Source organism: Rousettus aegyptiacus, unplaced genomic scaffold, assembly GCF_014176215.1.
Source record: "Rousettus aegyptiacus isolate mRouAeg1 unplaced genomic scaffold, mRouAeg1.p scaffold_m13_p_5, whole genome shotgun sequence".
NCBI lineage: Eukaryota > Metazoa > Chordata > Mammalia > Chiroptera > Pteropodidae > Rousettus > Rousettus aegyptiacus.
The window spans coordinates 75,301,487-75,313,979 of record NW_023416308.1 but is presented as its reverse complement, the minus strand read 5'-3'; the positions used below and the strand labels follow the sequence as shown (position 1 = coordinate 75,313,979).

General features: G+C 34.9%; 1 protein-coding gene across 1 annotated transcript in view; it reads left to right on the top strand.

The window, feature by feature from the left end:
• The window catches only part of RNF169 (ring finger protein 169), a 76,112-nt gene that overhangs the window by 12,646 nt on the left and 50,973 nt on the right, over window positions 1–12,493 (top strand). The window contains exon 2 of the mRNA XM_016161483.2: window positions 11,637–11,710. Coding sequence (XP_016016969.1) covers window positions 11,637–11,710 — 74 coding nt within the window. The remainder of the gene's footprint in view (window positions 1–11,636; window positions 11,711–12,493) is intronic.

Below are 12,493 nucleotides of genomic sequence, written 5' to 3'. Positions count from 1 at the left end.
CCTAGTTTCAGTATTCAGATATTTAGAGACCATGATTATTTCTATCTAAATTTCTACATTTAACTTCTCAAATTCATCCCTTTGGTCATCATCCTCCCTTTTTCAAGATTCTAGTCATACTCATCATTTAGAGTTCTTGGAATATAGTTTGCTTTTTGAAACCTTTTGACCTTTTGTCACCTATGATTATTCTACCTGGAATACTCTTTTCACGTATTCTCCTGTTAATTATACTCATCTTTTAAACCCAGGTGAAACATAAGTAGTCTGTGAAATTTTTTCTCACTCAAATAGGAGTTGATTACCTTCCTTTATGCCATCACATGAGTATCTGCATCCCTCATCTTACTGGATTTCAGTTCCTTGGTTGTGTGTCTGTCTCTAGTATTACACTGAACTCTTTGAGGTCAGAAATTATGTCTTCGTGAATTCAACACGATATGGTACCTAGAACGTATTAGATACTCAGTAAATGTTTAACGAAAGAGATTCTTAAAAAAATCCCTAAAATAGTTTTTGGTCACATGTCATGATTCCTTTACTGTACTGGTCATCTTTAAATATGCCACTCGGACCTGACCCTCATATTTGAAATAATGGTTGACTAGTGCGAAGTGTAGTGAGGCTTACTGTTTCTCCTATCCAGATGCTAAATTCTCATTAATACTGCCAAAGACTGCATTGGCCTTGCTCATACTGAATTTGTAGGCAACAAAACTGCCTTTTTTTTTTTTTCATTAACTGCTGTTAAGGCAGCCTTCATTATCACATGAGTGTACAATTAATTTTTAAGTCAAAAGACAACTTACATCCAGTTTTGGTTTTTATTTTTCTGAAAAACTGAACTTATTTTTTCTTTACTTCCATTTTGTCATTTCTTTTGTGTTATGTCTGGTGTTTGGTTCTGTAAAATTATAATAAAACCTGAAGATCGGACTCCATTAATTTGTAGTTTACTTAGACTTAAGTTTACCTTTGCCTTAATTGTAAAGAAAAGCTTTACTAAATTCAGCTCCCTTCAGACAGCAAACTCTTCGAAAGACCTTAGTAAAAATGGTGCTGGTATTAAAGCAGTTTATCGTTAGTTCATTCAATAAAAAATATTTAAGCCAGTCTTACACTGAACCATCTACCTAGAGATCATCCCTACTGATCTTTTAAAGAAATCTAGTTTGGGGAGTCAGAGGCAGATACAAGTACTTATAACACAGGTAATAAATGATATGACAAGTGCAGAATGATGTGTGGGCTTATAGGAAACTAATGTAATTCTCTCTGGGTTAGTGGGAAAAGCTTCACAAAGGAGAGGGCAGTAAACAGGGTTTTGAACTAATTATGTAGTGAAAAGGAGAAAAAGTATTCTGGGAAGAGGAAGTGGTGCATATAAAATCATAGAGAAGCAAAAGGCATGGAATATATAGGAATAGTCAGATGTATGGAGGCTGGGGAGGGGAAAATATTAAGGGAATGGTAGAAAATGTGGCTGGAGTGGTAGACTGAGTCCTATTTATAAATCATGGAGGCAGAGGGAAGCCAATGAAAGTTATCACGTAGAAGGATGAGAGGGTAGGTCTTTGTTATAAAAAACTGGAGAAACAGTGTTGAAAATGGAAAGACAAAGAGTGCTAAGAGATAGGCCAGTTAGGCTACCATTTAGTACACAATCTGTACCAAGTAGGTATCAGAGGATTAGATGAGATAAACAACACTATTAAGGTAGGTGTTACTCCCATTTTATGGATGAAGAAACAGGCTTAGCAAGGATAAATACTGGTAGGTACAAACCCAGTGGGTGGTAGATTTGAATGTAGGTTGGTATGGTTCCAAATCCTGCTCTTCTCATTTTGGTATCATTCCATCTTGTGGACTATTGTGAGTGATTCTTTGCTTCAGAGCAGAAGTTTAAGTTTTATTGGAACACAGCCAAAGGATTTCATACTAGGGTGGTAGTAGATATAGTAATGTGTATAATATCACAGTCTTGTTTTGCCTAGGTTTGTGGGGCTTCATCTCTGCAGCATTCCTATACCTATATTTGTGACTTTTATTTTGTGTCTCATTTTGCTTTGACTTAATGTGGGCTGTTTAACTGTGCCCTGTTGTTTAGGCCATTTCTGGATTCAACAAAGAACTTTATTTGCTCTTGTTTAATACCTGCTTTTATTAAATCCTGTTGATCTCTACTCTCTAACACTTTGTCTTTCTCTAATCCAGAAAATTTAGTCAATTCAGGCTGCTATAACAATACCATGGACTGAGTGGCTTATAAACAATACAAATTTATTCCTCACAACCACAGACACTCAGAAGTCAACAATCAAGATGCTGGTAGATTTGATGTCTTGTGAGGGCCCACGTCCTGGTTCATGGACAACTGTCATCTTGCTATGTTTTCACTTGGTGGAAGGGGCAAAGGAGCTCTCAGGAGTGTCTTTTTTTTTCTATAACGGTGCCAATCCCATTCAAGAGGCTTTGCCCTCATGACCTAATCATCTTTCCAAGGCCCATCTCTAGATACCATCACATTTGGGATTATGTTTCAATGTGCATTTTGAGGAGACATAAGCATTCAGTTTACAGCACTAGGGGTTAACAAACTATTGTCCGCAGACCAGATCCAGCCTGCTGCTTATTTTGGTAAATAAAGTTTTATTGGAATACAGCCATACTCATTCATATTGTCTACAGCTCTCTTCATGCTACAACAGTAGAGTTAACAGTCGTGACAGAGACTTTATGTTCTGCAAAGCCAAAAATACTACCTGGCCATGAGTCTACACAACCGCAGGCTGCTTAGGACTCCTCATTATTCTTTCCAGATCATGGTATAAATCAGGTTAAAATTTTCAGCTAAAGGAGCAAGATGCAACTTGGAATTTGAATATTATTATTAATTTTTATTAGCAGTTAATAAGTAAGCACTTTCCAGTTGCCCACTAATATATAGAAAAAAATATTTTGGTGCCATTTTTTTTTTCACATTGAAATTCTTATACTTTTCCTACAATTCTGAGAAATTCTATCCCTGAAAAGATTAAGTAGAATTTTTCTCTTTTCATATAGGAAAATATCTAACATTTAATGAGTATCAGTTATATACCCAATACTGAACAGACATTACATTACATAACAATTTATTTGAGGAAGATACTATCCTTTTGGAAAGTGGGGAAACAGGGCTAGAGAAGTTGTAGCATGCCCAGTGTCAACAATGATAAGCAATGGAGTATGATGGTCTCCACAGCCCAGGGTCTTTCTTATAGAAGTTATCAAGCATACTAATGTGTCGGTCAAGTGCTTTGTTAAAGAAAAATGTTTAACTGAGTAACCAACCCAGAGTTCCTGATGTAGCTCCCACACACAGCATGCAGAGAAGATTCGGCCCAAATCTGGCATTGTTACCACATAAAATTAAAGAATACCCTATTCCCCAAGCATTCTAGATAACTGAGGTTTTATTGTTTATTAATAGTCTTACCATAATCATAAGATTAAATGTGGTGGTATTATTGCTGACAGGGTAAAGTTTAGATTCTTAGCCTAATGTTGAAAGTTCTCTACTATATGGACTCAATGTACTTTTCTGGCCTATACACCGCTCTTACATAAACATTTTGCTGTAGCAAAACAAATTTATTCACTATCCAGCCTCCACACTTAAAACATTTTTTGAAATTGTGGTTAAAAACACATGACATGAAACTTACCATCTTAACCTTTTAAGAGTGCATTTCAGAGCTGTTATCATACTTTCGATCATGCTCTGTTCTCATGAAGTGCTCTTCCCCCATCTTTTCGCTTATCTGAGTTTTACCAGTGAGACTCAGCTTTAGCCCACCTTCTTAAGCCATTGTCTCTCCTTCCCAGTTTGTCCTCTTCCTCCTACAGATGCTGTGGCAACATTTGTGTGTAAAATTCATTTGGCAGTTGTTTCGTGACATTACATCTGTCATCGTCTCTGGCTAAAAGTTTTTAAAACATTTATGAATTTGTCTTAATAAGGTATATTATAAAGGCTTTGGGGAAAAGGTTTCATGCCTTTTTATGTGTGTATTTTCTCTTCCCACAGTATTCTTTTCACTGCTCATTCACTCTTTAACTTTCTAATCTCTGGTAATGGTTTCTATTATTTTTGCACATGTATATGTGATAAATTGATATCACAAATATTTCCTTTTTCTCCCTTCATGACTTCTACAGTTATATTGCTTTTTCCATTTGTATTGCCATTTCTATGTTTAACATTTTTTCATGTTTCAAATTATAGGACATATTTCAATCTGAAGATTTGCATTTCTCGTTTAACTTAAATGGTTTCCTATCTTGTTAAAAGCAATACGTTATTTAAAAAAATCATTCTATATAATTTTAATGGCAGAATAATAGTACATTATATGGCTTATCCATAATGAGCTTAACCATTCCCTCAATGTTGGACATTTAGGTTATTCTCAGTTTTGTTTTATAGTTATAAATAATGTTGCAATGAAAATCTTATATAAAAGCTATTCTGTATTTTAGATTATTTTCTTAGACTCCTAGAAATTAAATTATTAGGTTAAAGGTTACAAACATTTTATAAGTCCTTGGTATGTGGGCTGTGACATTTTGATTTGATTAGTTCTTTGCCAGAGGATAACCTTAAAACACAGAAAGTGTAAATTAATATAGTAGTGATTGGTGGTGTTAATTATGGTGCTAAAGTAAGCAGCCTTAAAATTTGGTATTAACATTTTATTACCTTTTAACTTTTTCTCTGTGTACTTCCTTTTCTTCCCAGGTAAACACTATATTGCCAACTGTAAATTGTTACTTGTCTTGAGCAAATAAATAAATGAACCATTGCATCAGTTTCAGACAGATGGTACTTGGTTGTCATATGCACTCTTGGAGAGAGGAGAAAACCAAAAAATAGTAGATAAAATGGAAACCACTGTAGTTTGGTTTTAGAACATATTTGTGGTTCATAACCTGTGTTTCTGCCTTCCTACTTCTTCTGGGATGCTTAATTTAACATTAAAATTTCCTGTTGCATATTCCAGTGACAGATGACAGTGGCTGTTCAGAAGTTTGGTAGAATAAGCAGGTAACCTTGAGATTAATACAAATAATAGCCCCTTGTTTCATGTGCATCTCTGCACTTAATGTATGTTTTGCTACCTCTTGGTGTTCTATGCAGCACTTAGGTGTTTAATTTTATAATTCTGAAGTTCTATACTTGTTTCACTCATGTATGTTTTTCTTCCCTAGTGAGATCGTAAGTTTCTTTAGGACTTAGATCACACATGTTCTGCCTTGATTATATTCCTTTCTTGACTTTCTCAAAGGAATATGCTCTACTTTTGTCTTCTTCCTCACTGCCTTCTCCCTCTTTGGTAATGGTTTGTGGTTCCATGATAAGAATCTTGTCTTCTCCTGTGATTATGAAAAATGTAGATTTTTGCTCCTGGCTATGATGGGAACAGATTGAAGCAGACCAAAACTCCTGCTGGGAATAACTAGAAAAGCTTGATTTTAAAAAAATCTATATGAAGGCATTGGTAAGTTGCCAAGGCAACTGGGGCTTCAGGCATTTGTGGATTCTTGGCAAAGGGTGAGTGCAGCTATCAAGAGGCAGAAAAGCCAGCAGAGCTTTCTTCATGGGGCTGGAGATACAAAAAAAATTGTAGTTCAGGGCTGCCAAGGCAACCAGAACTTGAGAGGGCCAAGATACCAGAGAAAAAGGAGGTAATTCCCCCTCCACCTGCTTTTTTCTCGAGGCATTTGCTGATTCTTAATTGTGCGGGGTAAAAACCAGAGGCTTCAGAGAAAGCTACTGAAAAGCAAAGCACTTTTTAGCAATTTTTCAGTGTTGAGAAGAAAAATGTTCAGGACCGTCGTCTAGTAGGCTTGGTAAGCAACCCCCAGACTCTCAGTTGGACCCTTGGAGGGCTACAAACTAGGGTAGAATGAGCCTTACAAAGACTGCAGCCAGCCTTGAATCAGCTCCTGATTGGATTGGGAGGTGATTGCTCCTCATTCATACTGCCTGTCAGAGAACATAGTGAATCCTCTGTAGAAGTAGAATATCATCCAGAGCCTCTGTTTTTCATACACAATGAATGATGTTCTAACAAAAATTACCAGGTGAATGAAGAAACCAGACCAGGAATGAAAATATAGTATAGAAATACCAGTATAGAAATAGATCCATGATATCCCAGTTATCTGATAATTTATTCAATTTGTCTCTAATTGAAGGACATTTTAGTTATTTCCAGTCTTTAGTATTGAATGGTTTGTAGCGAATATTCTTGTTTGTGTATCTTTGTACATGTTTGACGTATCAGTGAGGTAAAAGATGCCCTTGCTAACCTTTCCTTTATCAATCTTTTTGATCTCTGCCAAAGTGTTTTGGTTTAAAAGGCTTTAATTTCTTGAAATATGAGTGAAACTGCACATATTTTAATATGTTTATAAGTCATTTGATTTTTTTTAATAAGGCGCCTGTTCATGTCCTTTGCCCACTGTTATATAGGGTTGTTAGGCTGCTTTTTTTTTTTTTTTAGTTTTTTTTTTTTTTTATTAAAGAGCTAATAAGACATAGTAAGAGCATAGATCCTGCCGCCAGATTGCCTGGGTTTAAATCATAGCTCTTTTGCTTACAGCAGTGTAGCCATAGTAAGTTAAACTTTTTGTGCCTCAGTTTTCTCATTTGTAAAATGAGGATAATATTATCTCTCCATTGGGTCATTATGAAGATTAAATGAGTTATAAAGAGCTTAGAAATGGGCCTGGCATAATGTGCTACATAACTGCTAGCCATCGTAATGATGCTGCTGGTGGTGAGATGGAAATTAACCAAAGAGATTTTTTTTATTTGTCCAAAGGCAAATAGCTAGTGAGTCTGTATTCAGATAAGGATCTAGGTCTTAGGACTCTAAATCCAAAGTTAAAAGGTATCATCTTCTCAATACAGTTTGGTGAGGTTCTTTTTCTAATTTTGTATCAAATGTGGATACTTTGACAATGAATGACTCCTCATTCTTGATGGTTTGGTGAAGTTAACAAAATACTTGTAGTTTGTTTGTTTGCCTTTATTAATAACCAGTCACCTTGCCCCAGAGACAATCCTTTTTAGGAAGGAACTTCGAGAAAGTATAGCTGCTCTTATGGTTTATATTAGACTAAATGTGATGATCAGCTTAGGTCAACGGCTACAGGCGTGTGTCATTCTTAAGGCATCATATTGTTAGGGAGTTTCTCTTACTGTTAAACATAGTAGTAGTCAGTGGACAGACTGAAACACTTGAAAATCCCTATAGAAGCCAGTGGAGGGATTGGTGGGTTTGGGACTAATTCCTTTGGACTAAGGAATAAGGATGGTGGTGGTGCTTTTTCTGGTTCATTTGATGCAGGACAGGGCAAATCTCCCTTAGTGGGGACTTAAGCTGTACGCCTGCCTAGAGAGAGAGGGTCCTTCACTCCCATGAAGGAAAGGATTCAAGTGAGAGCCAGAATTAGAGACAAAAGGAAAGTTTATTAGAGAAGAAATAACACTCCACAGACAGAGACATGATCTTCTCTCAAAGCTAGAGAATGAGAACGCAGGTGTGTGAGGAATTGAGTTTAAATCTGTTTTCCTTTCTGGGTATGGCTACGCAGAGTTAAAAGTATGGGGAAGTAGTTGTTAGCAATCTCAGTGAGAATCTTCCTGTAGGTTCCTTGTGGTCTGGCCGTTTGCAGCAGATAAGCCAGGTTCCCGTGTCTAGCAGCACGTAGCAGGATCTGAATACAACCTGGTTTAATATTTAATCAATTTATGTAGTTCTCGTGCCCTTTTCCTGTATTATTTTAGCATCTTGTTGCTTTGCTTATTATTTTTAAAGAATTTATTTTGAGTACTTTTAGTTTCACAACAAAATTGAGAGGAAGGTACAGATATTTTCCATGTACTTCCTGCTTCTATACATACTTAGCCTCATCAATATCACTCACAAGAATTGTAAATTTGTTACCAAGGATGAACCTACAATGTTACAATCACCCAACATCCATGGTTTACTTTAGGTAGTGTTGGACATTCTGTGGATTTTGGCACATGTATAATGACATATATCCATCATTATAATATCATACAGAGTATTTCCATGGCCCTAAGAATCCTCTATGCTCTGCCTGCCCCGCCCCCCTCCCCATCCCTGGCAACACCTGATGAATGTAAATTGGTACCCCACCCCTAATCCTGCCCATTTTCTTTTACTCTCGAATTAAATCAAGGCATAGTAAGATTTCAGTTAGTATGCAGTTTCTACATGGCCTTATATATGAAATTTGAGATTTCTTAATAAATATCCCAAAATGAATTTAGCTTTTCATATATGTGTCAAAGCAGTTAAGTCTTCATCTTTTTTTCTTATAAATTGTTACAAGTAAATCAGACCAAACCACAAGTTCTTTATCTCACTAACACCAAAAACAATTTTATAGTTATTAGATCCTACTGCATGACACTCTACTGGTTGAAATATTTTGCACAGTGTTTTTGCTCTTGTTATACTCACTCGATCCTCATAATGATCTGTCATGATAGATATTATTCTGATTTTATAGAAGTAGGTGAGATTGGCTTATCCAAGGCTCTGGAAACTTCTAAGTTGGGGATCCGGCTTCTAACTTTGTATTATTTACACTGTATAATGAAGATGTTACGTTCTTTGGACATCTTGTTCTAAATGTCAGCGAGAACCATTTTAGAGAAAGCAAATTTTCCAACAGTATGTAAAAATTATCATTTCTACCAGGCTATCATTAAAATATTTTTGGTTCTTTGTGTTGTGTTGGATAGCAGACTAATTGTAAGCCTGAATAAGATTATGCTCCTTACATTGTTCCCCAAGTAAAAATAAAGATTTTGAATTTTTAAAAGCAAATATTAGAAGAATCTTATACTTTGTACCAGAAGAAACTATGACAGAATTTGTTATTATATCCTGCCCTGAGGAAGATCTTTCTAAATATGATACAAAATAAAGAAGTTAGAAAAGAGATGTTTGATTGATATAACTACATAAAAATAACCACCGTAGGCAAAGTCAAGACAAATAATAAAGTACAAAAAGTGTTGCTGTTCAAGTGGCATAGGCTAATTTTCCTTATCCAGAAAGAGCTTTAACAAATCAAGAAGAATGTTAACTCAGTGAAAGTAAAAGAAATTCATGTACCTTTCATGTCAAAGGAAATGCAAGTTACAAACATGAAAAGCACTCAATTTTACTCATAAGTATATAATATATAAAATTTTACCTATTAGATTGGCAAAGCTAAAAAGTTTCAACATTCATTGTGTTGGAAAAGGTGTTTAGAAATGGCACTTTCATTTATTGCTGGTGGAACTTTTAATCCATATAGGCAGCTTCGTGAAGGAAGGGGAATTTGGTATTCTCTGTTAGAATTACAAATGCATATAGTCTTTGACCCCCAGCAGTTGATTCCAGCATTTTAATCAATGGCTATACTTGGAGGCATGCAAAATAATATGTATGCAAGATCATTCCTTACAGCATTGTTTTAATAGTCTCTGGAAATTTAAACTCATCTCGATATCTCTATTTTGGTCCTCTTTGTTCTTAGTATTAATTTGTCTTCTCTTTTTTTTCTTAACTAGTTTATTGGTCATTCCATAGCTCTACATAAAAAAAACCGTCGACCAGGGTTGTTGGTTTTAATCAGTAGAACTCTACTCTGGCAAATTTAAGCAGAAAGTGAATTTGAGAAAGAATATTGGGCAAACCAGAATAATCATCCAGATAGCTAGAAAGCTTGACTTGGAAATAGCACTTATGATCCAAGAGCAAAGTCTGTATAATATGAATCCTTTGAAATTTTTTGAAACGTCTTTGTAACCTGTTGTATTTTTAATTATTCTTTATTTGCTTTAAGAAATATATATTCTATTCATTGGGCACATACCTATATATAAATATACATGATCAAATTTGTTCATTTTATTGGTCAGTTTTTCTCTATTTTTACTCTTGGTCTCCTTGATCTGTTTTTAATTGTGGATTTATTAATTTCTCCTTATATTAGTTTTTGCTGCGATGTGTGTTCATTTAAGTTCATGATTATTATATCTTGACGGGTTGCCTTTTTAATCATTATGTAATTTCTCTATTCTTATTAATGCTTTTCTCTTGGTTTTGCCATATACTAGTTCTGTGGCCTTGAGCAAGTCATTAAAGTCTCATTTTCCTTATTGTAAAATATAATACCTACCTTTCTGTGAAGTTTTACTGAGAAAATATGTATGATATGAAGTATCCTAAATTCAACATAAATATATTGAAAGTACTTTTTTTGCCTTAAGGGTTTTGCTTTTCCTTCTCTCCTTCTTTTTTAAAACATCTCATTTTAAATACGATCTGCCTATAGTTGGAAATGTGCCTCGAGAATATGATTGAAATAGTCATCAGGACTTTTTTTTAAGTAAGTGAAGGTGATGGAATGTTTTATTTCCCAAACCCAGGGTCTAACAATTCTCTAGTACTTGGTGGACTTTTTTACTGTTCCCTGCATCTCTGCATTAGGTAGTGTTATTGAGTACCTTTCACATTTCTCAGAGCCTTTCTAAAATAGTTGAGACAATTGAAAAAGGACAAAAGTCAACTTTTTTGAGGAGCCTACTTTTCTACAACAAATATTTATCAACCTCAAGGGGATGTAGAGTTATTAATAAATCAAAATACCGTTTCACTATGTACATAGGGGTATACAGAAGTGTCATGTACATTTTAGGAGGTAGAAGTGCGTACTTTCCCCCTCCTTTTTGATAGCATGTAGGACTTATCTTTTATCCCTGTTTATATAACCAACATGTCTTGTTTGCCTCCTGTGGGCCTGGATATCTTAGATTTATAATACATAAAGAGAAGAGGGAAAAAACAGATTTTCAGCTGAGAAAACAGCATAAAAGACTTAACTATATGACATATATTGTAACTAAGTAGTCAAGGGCTGAGAGATACAGTGCTTTAGAAAGGTAAAGTTATGCTGAGTCTCTGGAGAACCTAGAATGACATGTTGAAGAGCTCTGACTTTTTTCTGTAGGAATATCAAAACCACTAAAGCCTTTGAGAATAAAAAAAAAAATCAGGTTATATACTGAAAATATTTATAGGTTGTATATAGAAAAATACTCTGGCGGCACTATTGAAAAAGGAATAGAAAAAATATAGTATTATGAATAACACTTCAGCTCATTTAAAATGTTATTTTGTAACACTAAATTAAGCTTTAAAGTTTTTCCTTGAGGCCTTTTAATATGTTACTTTATCAATGCGGCCCTTCCAGACTACTCTACATAAAATAATCTCTTTCATCCTACATATATTTTCCTCCATAGCACTTAGTATTCCATCAGTTATAGTATATACACACATTTGTTTATTGTATACTCCATGAGGACTTTGTTTGATCAGTGCTTAAAACTGTCCCTGGTTTATACCCTTTAATAAATATTTGTTGAATGAATGAATTTCCAAATTAAGATGACCACAATTTTTAATGCAGTTTATAATGTGGGGACAGCAGTAGGACAAGGTGTTGGTTTCTTCCTAGAAAGTCCTGTTAAAAAGTGTCTTCTCCTTTTCTTCCAGAGTTTATATTCAGAACACCAATCAAATTAAGTAAGCCTGGGGAACTTCGTGAGGAATATGAAAGCCTGAGAAAGGTATGGTATAGATATTATCATGTCATTCATTTTCTTAAATTGAAATAATAACATTAGGGAATGCTTAGTGATTTACCTACGAGTTTTTAAATTTTACAATGCAGAGCCTGTCTTTCTCCACACTACCTTATACTGGCATAATTAGATTCTGTAGCTATAATGGAAGTAGAGTAAACCTTAACTAAGAACCCCTTTTAAGCTGTCCTTTCAAAGATGAAAATGTAGCTCATAGTGCCCATCACGCACCTGCTGCAATAACTGGCCAAGAGAGGTATTCTTGGCATTCAGATATTAGTTAAAAGCCAGCACTTAAGCTTTAATAATGGCTTGTATTATTTTTCCTTATCTTGCAAGGTTCTTCAATTTACATGTAACTGGTGTTATCTTTTATTGCTTTCACTCTTTTAAGTACACCAGAAAAACTATAACTTAGGGCAGTAAGGGAATAGTGGAATAATTTCCTAGAGAATATTTACCATGGGGAAAGCATTTAACTATGTCCACATTATCTTATTTTTGTTATTTTCAAGCTAATTGTCTGGGAATCACTTAGACAATTAAGACTTCAAAAAGGCTGGTAATAAGAAGTATGTTACGAGGTTTGTATCATCCTTCCCCAGCTCTCTTCCTGCAGCACCATCCCTTACCCATTTTCATAAATATTAGATCATTATTCTACATGTGGACATTTAATATTTTATAAAGGTTAGGTAATCCACTTAATCTGTATCAGACATCTTCATAAAACAGAGATGAGACAGTAACATTATTGTTATTCAGAGT